The 21,633-nt window shown below is 31.0% G+C and overlaps 1 protein-coding gene across 4 annotated transcripts in view; it reads left to right on the top strand.

Annotated features, from left to right (window-relative positions):
• Nucleotides 1-1,508: 1,508 nt before the first annotated feature.
• The window catches only part of LOC129907422 (uncharacterized), a 32,068-nt gene continuing 11,943 nt past the window's right edge, over nucleotides 1,509-21,633 (top strand). For 2 of the 4 annotated variants that reach the window (XM_055983628.1, XM_055983629.1), the window contains exon 1: nucleotides 1,510-1,877. In XM_055983628.1, coding sequence (XP_055839603.1) covers nucleotides 1,817-1,877 — 61 coding nt within the window. In that variant the 5' untranslated portion in view covers nucleotides 1,510-1,816. Of the gene's footprint in view, nucleotides 1,878-21,633 lie in introns of all 4 variants that reach the window. The other 2 variants (XM_055983631.1, XM_055983630.1) reach the window with 2 other exon arrangements.

Genomic DNA, 21,633 nt, shown 5'->3' on the forward strand with positions numbered 1-21,633 from the left:
CCTATCAGCATATTTCGTTTGATCCATTACTTTTGGGACACCCTGTATATGTACGTACATTTAACAAATCTTATTTATATAAAAAAATTTTAAAAAGCAAAGCAAGAACAAGTTCGTGAGATAGAGTCGTGCATTTTGTTTTCATCTTTCAAAAGGATAGTCCAAAATCATTTTCCTAGGGGCCTCGCAAATTCACTCACGCCTTATTTTGGCCTAGCGCAGCCTCTGTTCCCATGTGGAAAAACTGTTTCTAAATAATAAAAAAAAATCCACTAATTTTTCCAGATTTGTATTTTGACGCTAGATGGCGCCCCAAGTAGGTTAAAGTTTTTTCTCGTTTTAAAAAGGTATATGAAGACTTATGAGGCCATTTTTTAGATAAAGCCTTAGTGTAAACATTTTTGATGAGGTTCTTATCTATATTAAACACCCTTTTTAAAAAGGTATAAACTATTTTTCTAGGACTAGAGTTTAGTCAGGATACAATTACCTTTCATTTGGTATATCACACATAACGGTAGACTTACTGCAAGCTACACAATGTTAAATCAAGTAACTTGCGAAAAACCTCAAAACACCAGTGGAGATCTGTTGCCCCCCGAACAGCCACCAGTGTGGGAAGTACCGTAATCTCAGTCTGGAAATTCGACATGCTTGACCTTAAAAAATTCTAACTTCTCTTGTAGGCATCTTTAAAAAGGGATTGATACATCATATGAAAGGTGAAATAATAAGCTTTCACATGGTATATATTTTGTATAGGTTGTCAAACAAAAAAATTGATTCCATAGCCTGAGAACATAAAAATAAATGTTTTTTGCCTTTTTTAATGAAATTTGATCGAGTTCAAAAAATTCTAGCTCTTTTTGTAGATGTCTCATAGACCTGATCGTTATATATATTTTGAGCTAAGACAATAAGCTTTCAGATGGTATAAAATTTTGTATAGGTTGTTAGGGAAAAAATGGAATTAATGACGTGAGAAGATAAAAATTCATATTTTCTTTGCTTTTTTTGATGAAAATGATTTTTTTCAATAAATTATTTTTATACTTTTTTTTTAGCTTTTTCTTGTAAATTATGATTGTTTGAAAAAAGTAATTGCTTCAATTGACTCATTTTAAACAAAAGCACACAACCTATTTTCTGACGACGTTATTACGTCCGTAAACCGGCTTTACAGACAACCTCTTTTTATCAAAATCCTCTTTTTTGTGCTCTTTTTGAAAATCTTCGAAGGTAGCCCTGATGTCATGTCACCCAAACCGTACAATACATGAACAACAAATCCATGTTTCATCCCAAATTCCATATATTCATTCGCAATGCTCTATCCTCTATGTGATGAAAATATTTAGTTCATTCATATTCATTCAATGTGCCTTTATTGCTGTTTGCTCTCTCCCAAACCGGAGAACAGTTCTTTTTTCCAAAATAAAATGAAGTTCCTGTATCTGGAGTGGAATTGGAGAAACTTAGTGTTCTTGGCATGCTCTACGGTGCCGCCGCCGATTTCGAAGTCAATGTCCAATGCATTTTATTTAATTTAATTTTCTAGCAAATTCATTCAAGCTCCTTTTGCTTTCAGGGACGGTTGGCATATCGTACTTTGTGTATATCAAGAATATCTATGTAGTACAGCTGATGTGCGTTTTCAATGAATATAATAATATACTCGTTATAATAAAAAAAAACAGCAATTAGACTTGTAATATTCAAATTATATCTTGTGATAAATAATAAAAAGTTGATTTGCGAACACGGTACCGATAACTTTTTTTCTAGAAGTGACGTGTTACAGAGTTGAGGAAAAAAAATGGATTGCAAAAATTTTTACATTCTATGTGGATTATTTGTTTTTGGAATAATTGCTACAGGTAAGTAAAATTTATTATTTGGAAGAGGGTTTGAAACATCCTGGAATATTCAAAAATTATTGTTATTCTTAACATACATACCTATAGATTTAAGATATAAAATAAAGATTTAAAAAAATACGGAATAATGCATAGATACAAGAGTACAAGCACAGGGTAATTTGCACATAATTTAGGAAGTGAATTTCGGAAAACGGTGTGAAGATGAGAAAAAATATTGCAAATTTTATTTGTGTTTGCTGCTAAATTTAACAAAATATTATCAATCTTTTCAAGCTAAATGAAATAATTATATTATTTTTGACTTGGTTTTTATTTATTTATTTTACGCGTTTCGGCAATTGAATTGCCATCATCAGAAAATTGAAAAATTTTACATATATACATAAATGAATGTACGACGCGACGCGACATGGAGACGTTGCACAAGAACGGTGAACCATCTCCAAGTCGCGTTGTAATGTAGTGTAGGTAGAGGAACCGTGCATTTATGTATTTTTTTTTTAATTTTCTGATCATGGCAATTCAATTGCAGAAACGAAGTCAAAACGGCGAATTTAAATAGGGAAGAGTTGCCTATTTTCGGCCGTCTCCAGTTTCCGGCCACCTTTCGGAAAATCGTTATAATTAGGGATTTCGTGGGGTTTATTCCAAAATTTTGCTCTTATGCTGTTCTCTTATAGCTATGTTAGAACAGCATACGAGTGAACATTTGGAATAAACCCCTTTGAAGTCACTAGTTATAACGATTTTCCGAAAGGTGGCTGGTAACTGGAGACGGCCGCAAATAGGAAACTCTACCCTAAAGTAAATTTAATATAATCCTTGAGTTGGATCCCGAGCCAAAATATGGGCCTTACCAATAATGAATCGCTAAACACACGTTTAAGTATCGTCGGGTTAAATTTTACCGTCGCGTTAAATTGGGTGTATACTAATAATCAAAATAAACACGCGTTTAACTAATTGTGCTTCTATTACCAGATCTATTTGATTTGTTGTCAAAATGACATCATTAAAGTGACATTTTATGCATGTAATGTAATAATGAACACAAACATAACTACAAAATACCTACATATCTTCATATATTTTTATTTTGGTTGTAAAAGTTAAAAAATGGAGCCCAAGCAAGGAAGCCAAAAGTGCTTAAAAAAAGTTCTTCTATCGTGTCGTGAAGTACGACGATGAAAATTTGCAGTTCTATTTCTTTTTAACTTGCTGAATACAATAGTGTAGCTGTGGCTTGTAGTACTGCCAAAATTTTACTGAGGGAAACAACATGGCGTCAGCTGAGCAAAAAGTTGAGAATTCTTGAACTTGCGCTACAAGCTACAGCCACAGCTACACCATTGTATTCGGGGGGTTAGTTTTCTTTTTCAGCCTTTTCTGAAAGTAATGAATATTTATTAATAAAAATATAAATATTTATAAACAATACATTTTTCCATTTTCTTATTTAATAAATTGCCGCCAATGTTATTAATTTTTCTCAACAACTCGTGACTTGACAAATGTTTTTTTTTTGCTGTCAAATGACAGTGCAAACCGTGCGTTTACATTTAACCGTGCATTATAGTTCAGTTTCCCAACTATAAAATTAACGTGGCGTTAACCCTGAACCTGACTATTAAATTGGTTATTGGTATGGAGAAATATTTAAAGCTCAGTTAAATATTTAACTGAGCTTTAAATTTGATTATTGGTAAGGCCCTATGTAAATGAAATTATTAAGATTTCTCTGATTACACTGGTCTACATAAAAACAAAAAAATAGTCGTTAGCAAGAACTTTGTTAGGTGATTTTATTTGACTTAAGTGAGCTGAAATCAAAACTGTTTACAGATTTATTCTATCACGTCTAGTTTTTGAGCTACATCGCTATTTTCGCTATAAAATCTCAAAAACTAATTTTCTATTAAGTTCTTTTTGATGTCTAGTCAAAAATATTTATTTTTCAGGAATACATAATATCGATACCTTCCCGTAAGAATGTATAAAGCGACATTTCTCAAATTGTTCAGGAAACGCAGAAAACAAAATTATTCTGTGAGGAAATGTATAGGCTGCACAGTTTTATTTTCGCTCTAGTTTCATTTGTATGTATGATAGAACAACCAAAATGGTACCAAAACGTGGCGCTTAACTCGTAGTATATTTCCACATCAAAAAGTCATTTTCGAAAAAAATGTCGCTTAATACATTCTTACGGGAAGGTATCTATCGATATTATGTATTACCTACTGAAAAATAAATATTTTTGACTAGAGATCAAAAAGAACTTAATTGAAAATTAGTTTTTGGGAGTTTATAGAGAAAATAGTGATTTAGCTCAAAAACTAGACTGTTTATATATAATATACATATATTTGTTTTTTTAAGTCCAAATCAGAATACGCAAACTGGAATTTGGTTCAAAAAGCATTCATTACTTTAAGGGCCAATTTTTAATAGTCAGATATAAACAGTCAGTGAGTACTTATTCCCTAGATAGAGAAAAAATCTATTTTTCAACAGTCAGATATAACTTATACCTAGGAATAAAACTATCTGCTTCTTTCAGAGACAAATAAAAATTATTCTAAGGAATAATCTCAACAAAAATAATTTGTCAAAGCTGAAAGAAAACAAAAACAATTACACTGTGATAGTTCGATATTGCAACAGAGCGGAGACACATCGATTCTAGTTAATTCGAGTGTGCTGAATTCAGTGGTGGCAACCGTTTTAAAAAATTGGCTCAGGTTTTCGAGATATTTCGAAAATAAAATCTTAGGTCGGGACTATTAAAATACTGATAATTTCGAATAATTATGTTTTTTTTAAGCAGTTTTTAGTTTAGAGAAAAGCTATTCCTGTATATAGCTATATGTTTAACACTATTCCAAACTAGATTGTTATGTTTCGGTCGCTTACAAAGCATTTTTTAAACAAAAACTTCACTTTTTCATGTTTTTTTTTATTTTTTTGACTTTCAAAGCCTTTAATATGGATGCAATTTGAGTTTAACATAAGAAACGCGACCTTGTGTCTTTTGTTTTACATCTAAATCTTGAGCACTGATTTCGCTCCACAAAGAATTGGATGCAATTTCATATGCACTTTGGTTTCTGAACCCCTATTCTTCAAACGTCTGTCGGGTTAAAAGGGCGCTGTCGGCGTATAAGACAAGGACCAAATTTTGTAATGTCATATTACGACTGCTACAGGTTGCTGTTTAGTTTGTTGAAAAAAATCTTTTTCTCTATTCGCGAACTAAATTGAACTAAGTAAGTGAACTAAGTTCACTAGTTCACCAAGATGAGCTAGTTCATTGAACTAGTTCGTTCGCGAACTACACAAGTTTTTAAAAGTTTTGGTTTATTTAAATGGTAGGTACATTCAGGGTCGATTATGCCAACATTCGTGGGCTTAGATCGAACTTCTGCGATGTGTACATTTACACTGTATAAAAAACAGGCCAGCTGTTTTGGCATTAGGTGAGACTCAAATAAGTGAAAATTCAGATTGTTCTGAATTTAATCTAAATGGGTATTGCTTGGTGCCACTATTCTTTTCTCACCACGGTCTCGCCATTTATATTAGAAATGATGTAGCTTATCAACTTCAACCACAATACGGTCTGTGTGTAAACACAAATTTTAATTTCATGTGGTTAAAATTCACGGTTAATAAGCGCATCATTCATACATGTTTCATTTATCGAAGCCCCAACCTGGACAGTAATTCAACTTCTAACGAATTTGATGCTCTGTCCGACTCCATCCAAAGGATTGTTTCCCTGTATCCTCACACTGAAATCGTCATTACGGGCGATTTCAATGTACACAATTCTTCGTGGCTTCGCTATTCTGGCCAGACAACACCCGAAGGAAGGTATGTTTAGTAGAGCTGTAGGAAACCGTATGTATTCGTTACTTAAATGCGGGTATTCACTTCAGTAACGAGTAACGAAACGTTACTGCCCAAATAATTTCGTTACTCGTATGTTTCGTTACTAGTACTGAACAAGTAACGAAACATGCGAAACATACGAAACGTGCGAAACGTGCGAAACATACGAAAAATACGGAACATACGAGTAACGACGATACTCCAATTCCAATACCAATTTGGACGAAATGCGAAACGAAAACAAAATGGTACACTCTATTTGTCGTGTGCGCATTATTTCGCATCTCGTATCGGTTCGGTATCATCATTTATGTATTTTACGATTTTGTTGTTCTGTTTTTGTGTATGTATATCAAAAGGGGTAAATAAGAATTCTGTTTCTTTCTCTTTCGTACCTGTTTTTTATGGACATGTGGGAGTGAGATATGTGAAAGTGTGTTTGAGTGTAGTGTAGATACATTCCAATTAGAATACCAATTTGGATAGGTATACGAAATGTGAAACAAAAACAAAATGGTACACTGCATCTGTTGGGGCGTAGCCGTACTTGTATTCTGTTTTCTCCTTTTGTAATTAATAAAAAGAATTTTTCTTTTCCTTTGTTTGATTTGTTTAATTTATTTTATTCTTTAGTTTGATTCAAACAAATAATAACAATTTTGGTTTTATTCGTGGTTTTAAGTTTTTGTTTTTTTTCTTTTGATTTCAAGTAGGTACTACTTTCTTGCTTGTGTGTGGTGAGGTGGTGTCTGACATGAGTGACGACAACTTTGAATGAGAATATGGAATGAATGTGACTGAATGAAATGATTGAATGGTTTTTTATTTTAGGTTGGCTGCAATGACAATTTTTAAGTTTGGACCGGGAGGAAACGAAACATGGGTGTGTTCGGGAATGAGGATAATTTGCGTTCCGCAATTTTCCCTAAAACTGAGTACGCTTTTTACGTATTCGTTTGCGGTTCCCCTCGGTAAAACATTCTGAATTGAACAGCATCTATCGCATCTCGTATCGGTTCGATATCGGTATCATCACTTCATCAGTAATGTAGGTATTATTCAACTACTTTTGCTCAAAGAAATGTAAAATGAAATAGTTTCATTTTTGCTCTATTTTTGTGTATGTATATGAAAAGGGGTAAATAAGTAGGTACCTATTCTGTTTTTTTCTGTGGGGTGAGATATGTGAAAGCGTGTGTTTAATAGTTGAACAATGGACATAAATTAAGAAATTTTGTTGTAACTGCTCATTTAAGCATAAATTGACTCGTAGTTTTAAAGAATATAAATGAATAAGTGAATCGACAAGAACAAAAAGTAAAACAACTGGAAAATAATAATGTAATTTTAAATGAATTTCCATGATTTAAAAATTAGCACAAAACAACATGAATATTTTATACAAACATATATTTATGTAGGTACAAATATTATATAAAACCCGATTTTGAGTAAATTAAAAAAAGTATTTCTTCAATCGATTTTATCTTTTTTCTAGTTATCTTTTTGTTTTTAAACGTATTCTCAAGTTCCACTTGATTTTTTATAAATTAGTCTAATATAGTTTTTTAAGCTATTTTTTTCCTACATAACAAATTAATAAGTTTGAATGAACTTGTCAATTTTTCCCCAAATTAAATACTCTGCTGTCTATCTGTCCTTCTCTTTGTCATTGTCTGGTGTTGTCTCAGCCAAATGGCCTCAGTTGCCGCGCTGATAAGTGTCAGTAGTTCGTACATTCATGTACGAAGTACTATGAATATAATAATAATAATAATAATAAAATAAATTGAACTAAAATGAACTAGTTCAGTATCTCAAATGAACTAAAGTGCCCAACTCTACAGTGTAGGGCCATTCCGCTAGAGACGATCTTGGGCATAATTTCTAAATTTCTCAGACCAAACAAAATTTTTTTTTAGAAATCACAATACTTTGTATCAACTATATGAAACTGCAGTCGATTCTAAATAACTGCAGTCGATTCTTTAAGTATTTTTTAGGAGAGGAATTCGTAGTTAAAAGTTTAAAAAAGCCCTGCTTACGGTAATTTAAAAATGGCCGAATATTCAGCGGCATCTCTAGTTTTGTAGGTACAAAGAGTGATAAGCTGGTTGATATAAATTGCGAGCGTTAGCGATAAAGAAAATTTTTTTTAAGAAACAAATTTTAACCATTCTAAGGCTTTATAAAAAAAATTATTTCGTAAGATTTAATATATAAAACATTGAAAAATGGACTTTTTCTTGCACTGAAATTTTGTAGCAGAAAATTGACAGGTACATTCTATCTATTGAGTTCTAAATGAAATTAGCAATACTTAAAAACCAAAATTTTAAATAATCCAAGTTGTTTGACATGAGCTAATTACACTGGTCAACAAGGTTTTTGTTACAGAAACCAGGGTATACTTTTCTATAGGCTGAGCTCGAATCCGAAGTCAGAAAAATTCTATCACATCACGTTTTGGAGATATTCCCGTTAGAAAATCAAAATGCCTATTTTTACCAGTTTTCAAAGTTATTTTTTAGCGTTTACTTATTTTTTTCTTTAAATTAAATTTGTAACAGTTTCTAAAAGAATTGTGTCAAAATTTGAAAGCGATTGGTACAGAACTTTTCGATATTTGCTATTAAAAGCAAATAAATATTAGATGCCCCAAACACTTTGTATTAAGTATTTAAGACGATAAAATACGGAGTTTTGAGGTTGCATAAGCAATTTTGCAAAATTTAACGGTGATGTAATTCTACGTCAAAATACTAAAAAAATTATTTGAAGAATTCCGAATTGGACTAAAATTTTTAATTTACGCCAACCATCAACGTCAGCTTAGGCTCTTATTCAAACAAAAACAAGCAACAAGCAATCGGAGCTTTAAATCTTTAAGATTAAGATTTACGAACAAGTTTCAGTTAATCATGTACATTATGATAAAACCAGCTAAATAATAACATGATCTTGAAGGATTTATTTTTTTTTTATAATGAGCGTGCACTAAAGGGGTTTTGGGTACCCTTAATATGTATATATACACAGTACGAGCTTTAGGAAAAGAGGAAGGGATACCGATGCACATTGGTTTTAAAGTTCTGAACATTAAAATGGGAGGGAAAAACTGAGGCGGGTAATGCATTCCACATTCTAGGTACGTCCGAAGTTGGGCTCAAGTGTAAACTGATGGGCATTCCTTGAAGTACGAGTATTACGGTTGAATTGTTTAAGGGAGGAATGCAGCTAGCTATTTCATTAGAACATTTTTTAAAAAAGTACCTATAAAATAAGGACAGGCATGATACATTCCGGCGGTGCTCAAGAGATGGGATTGTATCAGTAATGGACCTATCACCTATCATTTTAAAAGCTCTATTTTGAATTCTATCCAAATAACTCAAGTGGGTCTTAGGAGCACCTACCCAGATATGGGAATTATACTCGAGCTTTGGACGAATATATGCTTTATAGATTATAGCCAGATCAGAAGGGGTGAAATATTTCTTACATCTTCGGAGGAAACCTAAGCATTTCGCAGAGTTTTTGGCTACATCGAATATGTGCTAATTTCACAAAAGGTGGTTTGTAATGGACATACCTAGAATCGAAAGCTGGTCAGTTTCCTCTATGCAAGTACCACTCATGGATAGTGGCAAAGGGGGAAGGTTTCGTTTTAATGATAGTAAGCAGCATTGTGTCTTAGAAGCATTAAATTCTACGCGGTTTCTTATTCCCCATTGAACAATGCATTCAAGATCAGAATTTAATGAGCTTATCATATTTTGCCTTTGGAGTTCCACATCCGAAGGACATGGGTGTGAATCTTCAAACGAATATGAAAAGCTGAGGGTACTATCATCTGCGAAAAAATTTTGAAAGACTAAAGCAATCCTAATATTCCTCCAAACAATTTAATTTTTGCAAAGGCGCCCCTAATATTTATCACTAAATCATCATAGCTTGTAATATGGAGATGGAAAGTGTTTCTTTATTTTTTCTGGATATGGAAAAGAATAGACCGACGAGACAAAATAGTTTATGGAGAATATCCAGACTGTAATGAATAAAAAAACAGAACTGGAAAGAAAAGAATACAAATCAGCTGTACAGTCACTTTAAAGAATTACTTAGTCTTAGATGATGATTTAAATAGTTGCATCATTTACGTTGCACTCTAAAACTTTCGGTATGTATTAATCTTATTCTCCACAATTTTCATTTATTTCAAACTAGATGCGAGAACTATATTCCCGAGCTCATTTTCCAATTCTTGAAAAATTGACAGCTCGGATTGAGTTCGATATCCCGATTTTCATAATCCTCTTTTTTCAAATTTGTGCCATTAAAATCCCGTTTTATTTTTTAATAAATACCGTTTTTCTTAAAATCCTGCTTTTTTGCCAGTCGCGTACTTTGGGCCCAGGGGCAAGACTCAATTTTGGAGCCCCCTTTGATATTTGGGTCCCATTTAGAAGTTAAGAACAAATAAAATAGTACGTATATACGCAATTTTTTTTTTGGGTCCCTAATGTATCGTTGGTCGCTAAGATTATTCAAGAAATATTTTTTGGAGCGCTAAGTTAATAGGTATATAAATTTTCTTTCAAAAAATCTATTAACTGAGGAAATATTTTTTTTTTGTAAATATGTAGTTGGCTACATTAAACTGCAGAATATAATTTGTCTCTCTTGTGTCCGAAGTGATTCATGTTAAACATCTTACTTTTTTGCTTCGTTCATGTATAAAAAGTTGCCTACTCTGCATTGTCTCTATTCGGGGCCCTGCACAGTGCGTCGAGTGTATGGGGGATGTGGACAAAAATCAGAATATAAATGATTTGTGTTCCTTTCACAAAAAAATAATACATTTTTAGTTAATATCGAATTAGAGACAACTCTGTAGGTGAAATCCCTAAAAAAAAGTATTTGACATCAAGCGACGATAGTGATAAGTGATCTTGAAGATCTATTCCTGATCAAAAGAAAATTTGACTAATTTTACACAAACGGACGAGTTCCATATCCACAAAAATGTAAGTTTTTCTTTACGTGACAATTAACGATTTCATAAAACGTCGTAAATACAGTCGTATTGTCCAAAAATTCCTCGATATTTTGGAACAAAATATTTGGAACATCCACAGTTTTTTGTTTTACTTGAAACAAACACGTAAATCACCTTAATCTTTGAAAATTTTGCAAATTAAACCTATTTTTCGAAAAAATCCTTGTTTTTAAGTGCTAAAAATGAGTCTACAAAAATGTAAATATTTTGAATATGAGCAAGTATGAGCAAAAAAGGTGACCATGTGTTTAAAGTAGAAATATAAGGGAACCTAGGGGCATACAAGATTCTGCTACAGCTTTTTTAGGTTAAATTAGGTTAATAAATCAGCAGATATTCATTTTGATAATTAACAAAAAAAAAGTCAAGAACATTTGTTTTTGCTTTAAAAAAAATGATAAACTTCAATTTGAACCTAAGCTTGAATAATTAAAACACCATGAAAAACACCACTAATCTTTTTGAATCTTGAATTTAAACAGTAAAAAACTGTGTTTTATTATTGTAGAATATGAGCCCTTCATGTTAAGCACCGGTTTTTCGTCATATAATGGACTTGATTTTTTTATTTTTGTCCACTGGTCAACGCACTGTGCCCTGGGACGTGATGGGGGCCCCGGGGCACCGTCCCGCTTGCCGAAATGGTGTGTACGCCCCTGTTTTTTACACTGCCAACGAAAATTTGATTAATTTTCAGCCGATGAAAAATTTAATTGGCTCAACGAACTTCATCAATTAACGAAAACTGTCATATTTTAATCAAATTTTTCATAAAAATTTTTGATCGAGAATTCGTCGCCCGAGAATTGTTTTGTCGTAAACGCCAATTTTGGAATTTCGAGAAATCGCATTTTAAGGTTTGAGCTTCTATAAAAAAAACCGGCCGATAGAATTTTTTCAATTTTTTAAGGAATATTTTGTGCGATATCTTCTTTTCTTATTTATGTATGTTGTTAAAATTCTGTGGCCTCAATCAATAACCGCTTAAGTCGAAAAAAAAACAAAATTTAGTTTTACAATAATGCTCCGCATTTTTTAATTTGCCTCAAAAACAACTCAATCTTTTCTTAACTCGATCTAGATAGTTTAATCTATCGTTTTTAATAGTTAAAAAATTAAAAAGATGTAGATTTAGCATTGGGTAGCATCATAAGACCTCTCAAAAAATTTTATCTTAACTCACTTAAGCGGTTATTGGTTGTGGCCACAGAATTGTCTTATCTGGTTAGGTTTTCAAAGTATCAAGGTTTTTAGCCAAAATCAGTTTGTCGTAAACGCCACCAAAATCAACTTTTTTTTCCCTCCTATACACGTACGACAAAGTACATTCCAATATTAAGACTTTCTGTTTTTGCCAGCTGTAAAGTAATGGCCTCACCATACAAAGCCATATTAAAGTAACTAAAGCAAATTATTAAGGATTTTGACGATTTTTTTTTCAAACGTAGGTAATTAAAAACACTTTAAAGTCTATAGATTAAAAATTATTTTTTTAAAATTTTAAAATTTTTTTGAACAAAACCATTTTTTTTGCTTAAATTTCAAAAAACAAATGATAGCAAAAGATTCTCTAGGTAATTTAAGGAAAAAAAAATATAAGGGAATAGAGAACAATCTTCCAACGTTTCCAAACTTTTTCTAATAAAATATAAATTTATTTATCAAAAATTTTTGGCCATAAATATTATCTGTTGAATTCCGAATCAGAAAAGGTAATATATATCACACTTTTGAAAAAAATTAAAAATTACTTCAATTCAATGGGTTTTTTTGATAAAAACTGAATTTTTGCATCGAAATAATTAATTTTCTCAAAGACTTTGGTAAATAAGAACTTTAAATTTTTGCTTTTTAACTTTCAACAGTAAGGGTTATTAAATAAATAAAAAATAATTTTATGTTTAGATGTTGAACTTTGAAAAAAAAATAAGATCAATTTTTTTTCAAAACTTTTATTAAAAAAGTTCTTCGAAAATGAAATACTTTTTACTTTTTTTCATAAACTGTAATACATATTGACATTTCGGCCAAAAAAATTTGAAAATAAATGCATTTCATATTACGAAAAAGTTTAAAAAACGAAATCTTAAAATTTTTTCAATAATTTTTTTTTTTTTCAAAAATCTGAGTTCAGATACCATTCTTTCAAAAGCCCTTAATTCAATAAACTTAATTTTAATTTTACAAATATGACTAGGCTTCTAGCTTTTTAAAAATGTATATTTAAATATTGTAGGTGTTGCCGTTGTGTTCAAATATTTTTTTGTGTTTGAAGTCAATTAATAAGAAAATTGCATCTATCGCTTGAACGATGACAATCTTTTGGCATCAATTAATTTATGACATTTAAGAAAAATTTTTGAAAAAAAATTTATTTTGTTCACAAAAATCTTTAATAAAATTTAATCAAAATGGCAACACCGGCAAGTTTTAATCTATAGACTTTAAAGTATTTTGAATTACCGACGTCTGAAAAAAAGATCATCAAAATCTAAGCTGTTCGGCCGGGTTCCCTATAGGCCAGTCATTATATACATTTGGAAATGCAAAATGACGAGAAAGCTTAATTTTGGATATGTTGTAGAGGATGCTTAAAAAAGCTTAACTTGAAGTTTTCGACCAAGATTTCCTATGAGCTTTTTCCGCCATTTTGAAAAAAAGAATAAAATTGATTTTTTGACAATAACTCGGCTATCTGACGAGATGCGAAAATTTTACAAAAAGCTTTTTTGTAGCTTTTAACGAGTTCTACAATTCATGCGTACACATTTTTTGTGTATCATGAACCATTTTCGAGATATCGATTAAAAAAGTAAAAAATTTAGGACATGCCATTTGTTTTTTGACATAATCTATTTTTGGGTGATGAATATCGAAAAAATTATTAATATAAAATTTGTAGACCACATTCAGACCTACAATGTCGTATTTTTATATTTTTTTTGGGACAAAAATTACGACTACCAACCGGCCGCAAAGTCGTTTAGTCCGCGCCCACCGCCAAGCAAAACGCCCGTTCGGTTGTAAAAAAACAATCATTCATGTTTTTTTTTTTTAATGTTTATATTATTATATCAGTAACACATACATACAAATGTATGTATTTATTTAATAAATAATGAGAAGAAGATGGTAATGGTTTTTTTGTAACCCCAATTTTACTAACCAAAATTCTGTAAATACAGTATACCGTCTTTTTGTGTTGATTGTGCATTTTGTAATTTGCTTCAATCTCTATATTATTTAGTTCATCAAAATTGCTATTAGATCAGTGCCAATAATTTTTGAAAATACAAAAATTATTAGCAGCATATGATAAAATGATAATTGTTTTTAGAAAGGCTATTTATTTGGCTTTTATATTCATTTTATTTCAAGCTTCTAAGATTTTTTTTTAGACTGCAATATCAGCCATCAAACCAAAAACCATACTTTTGACTTTGACTATCAATATCTCAACAACGGATCATTGTACAAAATATTCAAGGACACATTTAAAAACTTCATTCAATTCTCTACAAAGAAATAGAAAATAATCGTTTTAATTTAAGATAAGCCAAGGAAAAACAAAAAATTTTCAAAATTAGGAAAAGTATCCAAAAATGGTATAAAAAGCTTTTTTTTCAAAATTTAATTTTTTTTTTAAACTTTTAATTTTTCCTTGGGTTATCTTACATTTAAACGATATTTATCAATAAAATATTCAAATAAACTCACAAGGATTTGATTTTGCTCATAAAAAAGTAACATGAAGTAAGTCATTTAGACCTGCAGATATATGGTATTTTATTTCATCTCAAAAGTTCCAACCCTCACAGAAAAACTGCTTGATGAATAAATCTGAAACTTTGCATACTAATTCCAGGTATATTAAACTTCAATAATTAAGCCTCAGTTTAATGTTATCACCCATAGAAATAAAATAGCGGTACATTTTCTAAAAAACCGTAAAAATGCCTAATTTGATAGCTTTTCTAAATAAATCTCAAAAATAAGAAACCATTTTGTTTAACAAAGCAAACTTAATTTCTTTATAGAGAATTGAATGAAATTTTTAAATGTGTCCTTGAATATTTTGTACAATGATCCGTTGTTGAGATATTGATAGTCAAAGTCAAAAGTATGGTTTTTGGTTTGATGACTGATAGTCTAAAAAAAATCGTAGAAGCTTGAAACAAAATGAATATTAAAGCCAAATACATAGCCTTTCTAAAAATAATAATCATTTTATCAGAAAAAATTTTCCCACTTTCTTAGGAGAAAAGTAAAAACAAAAAAAAAAATTGGAAAATTTTGGTTTTTGAACAGTTCCAACAATTTAGCTATTTTACCGTTAGAAAGAAACCCCCGTATTTATAAACGTTGTATAACATTATACAACTGTTTAAATTTGGAAAATGTGATCAAAAACCCTGTCTATTGTTGTCTTATAGCTGTAAAACTTATACACAAGAGTAGATTGTCTTAACCGCGAATAATGTGATTATTATTTTTATTAAATAAAGCACATTTCCAACAATTTGAAAAAAGTAATACAGTGTATAAGTAGACAGAAATCTAATAAATACGACTGAAAATGTTTAAGGGGTTATATCTAGTTGTAAGTGCAAAAAAACCTTCTTTTTTGTTTATTTTTTGTGAAGAGGCATTTAATTATATAAACATAAAGTATACATACCCATATAGCAAATTTAATGAATAAAAATAATTCGCTGTGTATTTAAAAAAATATTGGGTTTCGTTATTTTTGTAGTAGATCTCCTAGACGATCTTCAAAAATAAACATTTAATCCTTAAACTAGAAGAATAGAGCTTTCACATGCTTTTTATTTTGTCATGATGAGATACAGCCTATCGAAAATCACTAAAAAAAATCACGATTTTTTTTTTGTTCCCTTAATTTTTTGGGCTGGTGTACAATTTTGACTATTTGACATTACATTAGCTTTATTATTATAGTTGAAATAGCAAATGTCAAAATTGTAAGAAATGTACGAATATTAAAAAATATATTTACCACATTTTACATTGAATTTTTTTTTATTTGCAATAAAAACTTTATGTTCACTGCATTTTTTCACATTGAGGAAGGTAATTTAAGTGTACCATACTGAGTAGCAGTTATGAAAGTACGAAACGGGATTCGCGGGATAAATGGGGTTTTAAAAAGCGGGCTTTACAGCGACGGGATTTTGCTTAAACATGATTATTATAAGCGGGATTTAAAAAAAAAAAACAGTACTTTAGAAACCAGGTTATATTTAGTTGTAAGTGCGAAAGCGCGGTCTTTTTGAGAATTTTTTGTGAAGAGACATTTAATTATATAAACATAAAGAATACATGTACATATAATAAATTTAATGTTTTAAAAGAATTGGCTATGTATTTAAAAAATATTGGGTTCGGTTATTTTTGTAGTAGATCTCCTAGACGACCTCCAAAATAAGGTGTCTGGCGGTTAGCAAGATATCTCTGAACCAAATCACCTAAAATTAAAAAAACAAAAAGATTCATTTCCAGGATAAACGAATGCAGGTAATGAACGAAGGAATAGTCAAAATTTTGATTTTTGACAAAATGACGGCTTAAAAAAGAAAAAATCGTTTTTTTTTCACGAAATTTACACTTTAAAGTGGCTTAAATAATCGAATTTATATCAAAAACCTTATAGGCCAGTCATTATATACATTTGGAAATGCAAAATGACCGAGAAAGCTAAATTTTGGATATGTTGTAGAGGATGCTTAAAAAAGCTTAACTTGAAGTTTTCGACCAAGATTTCCTATGAGCTTTTTCCGCCATTTTGAAAAAAAGGATAAAATTGGTTTTTTGACAATAACTCGGCTATCTGACGAGATGCGAAAATTTTACAAGAAGCTTTTTTGTAGCTTTTAACGAGTTCTACAATTCATGCATACACATTTTTTGTGTATCATGAACCGTTTTCGAGATATCGATTAAAAAAGTCAAAAATTTAGGACATGCCATTTGTTTTTTGAGAAAATCTATTTTTGGGTGATGAATATCGAAAAAATTATTAATATAAAATTTGTAGACCACATTCAGACCTACAATGTCGTATTTTTATATTTTTTTTTGGACAAAAATTACGGCCGCAAAGTCGTTTAGGCCGCACCCACCGCCAAGCAAGCCGCCCGTTCGGTTGTAAAAAAACAATCATTCATGTTTTTTTTAATGTTTATATTATTATATCAGTAACACATGCATACAAATGTATGTATTTATTTAATAAATAATGAGAAGAAGATGGTAATGGTTTTTTTGTAACCGCAATTTTATTAACCAGAATTTTCTAAATACAGTATGCCGGCTTTTTGTGTTGGTTGTGCATTTTGTAATTTGCTTCAATCTCTATATTCTTTAGTTCATCAAAATTGCAATTAGATCAGTGCCAATAATTTTTGAAAATAAAAAAATTATTAGCAGCATATGAGTGGTAGGAAAATTTAGGATAAATGGTATATGAAAGCGGAAAAATAAATTGCCCACAAACTAATTGGTGGAAAAGGTTGGGTGGGCGAAAAAGTGCGGTTGGTGTCAAAAATCGTGGTTTTTTACGATTTGTATCAAAAGTAGACCTCCTATCGAAAAAAGTTAAATGCAAAAGTTGTGGATAATAAAAGTATAATAACTTTTACTCAAACCATTTTTTTATATAATCTCAAAAATATTGAAAAAATGCAAAAAAATTTTTTTATTTTTATTTTTATCTTTTACCAAAATGGTTTGATTTTAATAAATCTTGGTTAAAAATTACTTTGTTATGTTTTCTATCTTTTGTAAATGTTTTTTTGAGCAAAAATTTAATGTTTGAATTTTTGAATTTTTGACGAATTTAATTTAAAAAAAAAACATGTTTTTCAATCCAAAAAGTTTTTGATTTTTGAAAAGCTTGGAATGCAGTTACTTAGATTAAAACCTTTTATTTAAGATTGTATGGAAAAACTTTACTTTTGATTTAGAAAATATTGAGAAAAATTGAAAAAAAAAAACTATTTTTAAGATCGATTTTTCCGTAAATGACAGTAATATTGGCGAGAAATAATTTGCCATAGAAACCAAATCGTACTTTTCTAATGGCCTTTGACCTTCTTAATTTCAATCTAGCATTAGAATAGCTCTAACGTGCAAAGTTTATGAGATATTGAATTTTGAACGTTCAAAACACTATTTTTGTGATGTATTGTCATGGTAATATCTCAACGTGATGTGATAGAATTTTTCTGACTAAAGATTCAAGCTCAGCATACAAAAAATCATTAAAAAAATATACTTTGATTTCTATAAAAAAAAACTTTTTGACTAGTGAAATCGAACAAGGCATTCACCCACTCCCTTTAGCCCAATTAGTTTGTGGGCAATTTATTTTTCCGCTTTGATATACCATTTATCCTAAATTTTCCAACCACCCATATGCTGCTAATAATTTTTTTATTTTCAAAAATTTTTGGCACTGCTCTAATTGCAATTTTGATGAACTAAATAATATAGAGATTGAAGCAAATTACAAAATGCACAATCAACACAAAAAGCCGGTATACTGTATTTACAAAATTTTGGTTAATAAAATTGCGGTTACAAAAAAACCATTGCCATCTTCTTCTCATTATTTATTAAATAAATACATACATTTGTATGCATGTGTTACTGATATAATAATATAAACATTAAAAAAAACATGAATGATTGTTTTTTTACAACCGAACGGGCGGCTTGCTTGGCGGTGGGCGCGGCCTAAACGACTTTGCGGCCGTAATTTTTGTCCAAAAAAAAATATAAAAATACGACATTGTAGGTCTGAATGTGGTCTACAAATTTTATATTAATAATTTTTTCGATATTCATCACCCAAAAATAGATTTTGTCAAAAAACAAATGGCATGTCCTAAATTTTTGACTTTTTTAATCGATATCTCGAAAACGGTTCATGATACATGTGTGTATGCATGAATTGTAGAACTCGTTAAAAGCTACAAAAAAGCTTCTTGTAAAATTTTCGCATCTCGTCAGATAGCCGAGTTATTGTCAAAAAACCAATTTTATCCTTTTTTTCAAAATGGCGGAAAAAGCTCATAGGAAATCTTGGTCGAAAACTTCAAGTTAAGCTTTTTTAAGCATCCTCTACAACATATCCAAAATTTAGCTTTCTCGGTCATTTTGCATTTCCAAATGTATATAATGACTGGCCTATAAGGTTTTTGATATAAATTCGATTATTTAAGCCACTTTAAAGTGTAAATTTCGTGAAAAAAAAACGATTTTTTCTTTTTTAAGCCGTCATTTTGTCAAAAATCAAAATTTTGACTATTCCTTCGTTCATTACCTGCATTCGTTTATCCTGGAAATGAATCTTTTTGTTTTTTTAATTTTAGGTGATTTGGTTCAGAGATATCTTGCTAACCGCCAGACACCTTATTTTGGAGGTCGTCTAGGAGATCTACTACAAAAATAACCGAACCCAATATTTTTTAAATACATAGCCAATTCTTTTAAAACATTAAATTTATTATATGTACATGTATTCTTTATGTTTATATAATTAAATGTCTCTTCACAAAAAATTCTCAAAAAGACCGCGCTTTCGCACTTACAACTAAATATAACCTGGTTTCTAAAGTACTGTTTTTTTTTTTTAAATCCCGCTTATAATAATCATGTTTAAGCAAAATCCCGTCGCTGTAAAGCCCGCTTTTCAAAACCCCATTTATCCCGCGAATCCCGTTTCGTACTTTCATAACTGCTACTCAATATGGTACACTTAAATTACCTAGCAGTTCCTCAATGTTTTTTTTTTTTTTTGACGGGAGGAAATCTTCAAAAGACACTTGGCAGTATTCGACACCAAGTAGTGTGGGACTCTTAAACACTAAAACCACCTCTTTATCAGGACCAATCTTGAGAGATCGACATCAGATTTTTCTTTCTTAACTTTGTAAAATCACTTTGGGGGAAGTTTAAACTTTTAATACTTTCCCATGTTTTTTTAGACCATAAGCTCATGAGGCTTGGTTCTTCTTAATCTCCGAACATGGTTTCTGGTATTCAAGACGGGCACCATTTCAGAATTGGTATGACTTTGCAGTCTCTGATTATGGGATACAGCGTATTTTTTAACAACTTCTGTAACCGTTTCTATTTGTAAGTCACGATGTAGATCGCTATTTCTTATGTACCAAGGTGCATTAACTATTCCACGAAGGACTTTGTTTTGGAATTTTTGGATGATTTCGGTATTTGTTTTCTTTGTACAGCCCCATAATTGGATACCATAGGTCCAAACAGGCTTTAGTACTTGATTATACAGCATTATTTTGTTTTGGGTTGATAAATCAGAGTTGTTACCAAGTAACCAGTACATTTTTCTATATTTCAAATTTAGTTCTTCTCTTTTCTTTTTGATGTGCTCTTTCCACTTTAGCTTTGCATCCAAAGTCATTCCAAGGTATTTGGTCGTATTGGCGTAAGGTACAGCTTGATTATTAATGAATATTGGAATATTGTTTATCTTTTTATTTGTAAAGTTTATATTTGAAGATTTTGTTTCATTGAGTTTGATACGCCATTTTTCGGTCCAATCTCTGACTGTGTCGACGGCATATTGCAGCTTTACTGCTCCCCTAGAGACACATTTGTCGGGTACCAAAATTGCGGTATCATCTGCAAAAGTAGCCATTATGGTGTGATTCCCAACTGGGATATCCCTTGTGTATAGTAAATACAGGGTAGGACCTAGTACACTTCCTTGTGGTACACCGGCTTCTATTTTCTTCAATTCCGAATATTCTTGATCGTACCTTACTCTAAACAATCGGTCTGAGATTTACGATTTTAATATTTCATAGTACTGTCTGGGAAGATCCCTTTGCAGTTTGTACTCAAGTCCCTCATGCCAAACCTTGTCAAAGGCTTGAGCAACATCTAAGAAAATAGCTGAACATACTTGTTTTTCTTCTAATGCTTTTTCCATTACATCCGTTATTCTATGAACTTGGTCTATCGTGGAATGTTTATTTCTAAAGCCAAACTGATGATTTGGGATTAACCTTCTTTCTTCTATAATTTTGCTAAGTCTCTTCAGAAGCAGATTTTCAAAAACTTTTGCCATAATTGGTATAAGCGATATTGGTCTGTAAGACGTCACTTCTGTAGGTGGCTTACCTTGCTTTGGTATGACAATAACTTCAGCAATTTTCCAATGGTATGGGACATACCGTTGCTTAAGGCATGCATTTATTATATATTGGAGTTTTATGAAGGCTTTCAAAGGCATTTCTTTCATAACCTGAGCAGTAATTAGATCGTAACCTGGTGATTTTTTATTTGATAGTTGATGTAAACACATACTTTTTATTTCTTTTAATCTTACAATTGGCATTTCACTTTCATCTATCTTATCAACTAACTGTAAGCTATTTTCAGCCGCGTTTGTTGGGTATGGCTTAAAAACATTCGCAAGATGCTCCGCGAAAAGGTTAGCTTTTTCTTTTGGGTTACCGATCCATTTCCCATCTTGAGATTTCAAGGGAGAGTTTAGTAACTGCGGTCTTTTCAGGCGCTTGGCTGCTTTCCATAGCGAAAAATCGGTTGAAGCATCAGTCGTTAAATTCTTTAGGAATGTACTGAGTGAATCATTTTTGAATTTATAAATTTGTTTTTTAAGATTGTTGCTTATACGGTTAAACTTTGTTTTATCATCTGGAAATCTAGTATTTTGCCATTTTCTTCGAGCTCTTCTTTTCTCTATTATCAACTCTCTTATCTCTAAAGGATATTTTATTTCAA

Source organism: Episyrphus balteatus, chromosome 1, assembly GCF_945859705.1.
Source record: "Episyrphus balteatus chromosome 1, idEpiBalt1.1, whole genome shotgun sequence".
Classification (NCBI taxonomy): domain Eukaryota; kingdom Metazoa; phylum Arthropoda; class Insecta; order Diptera; family Syrphidae; genus Episyrphus; species Episyrphus balteatus.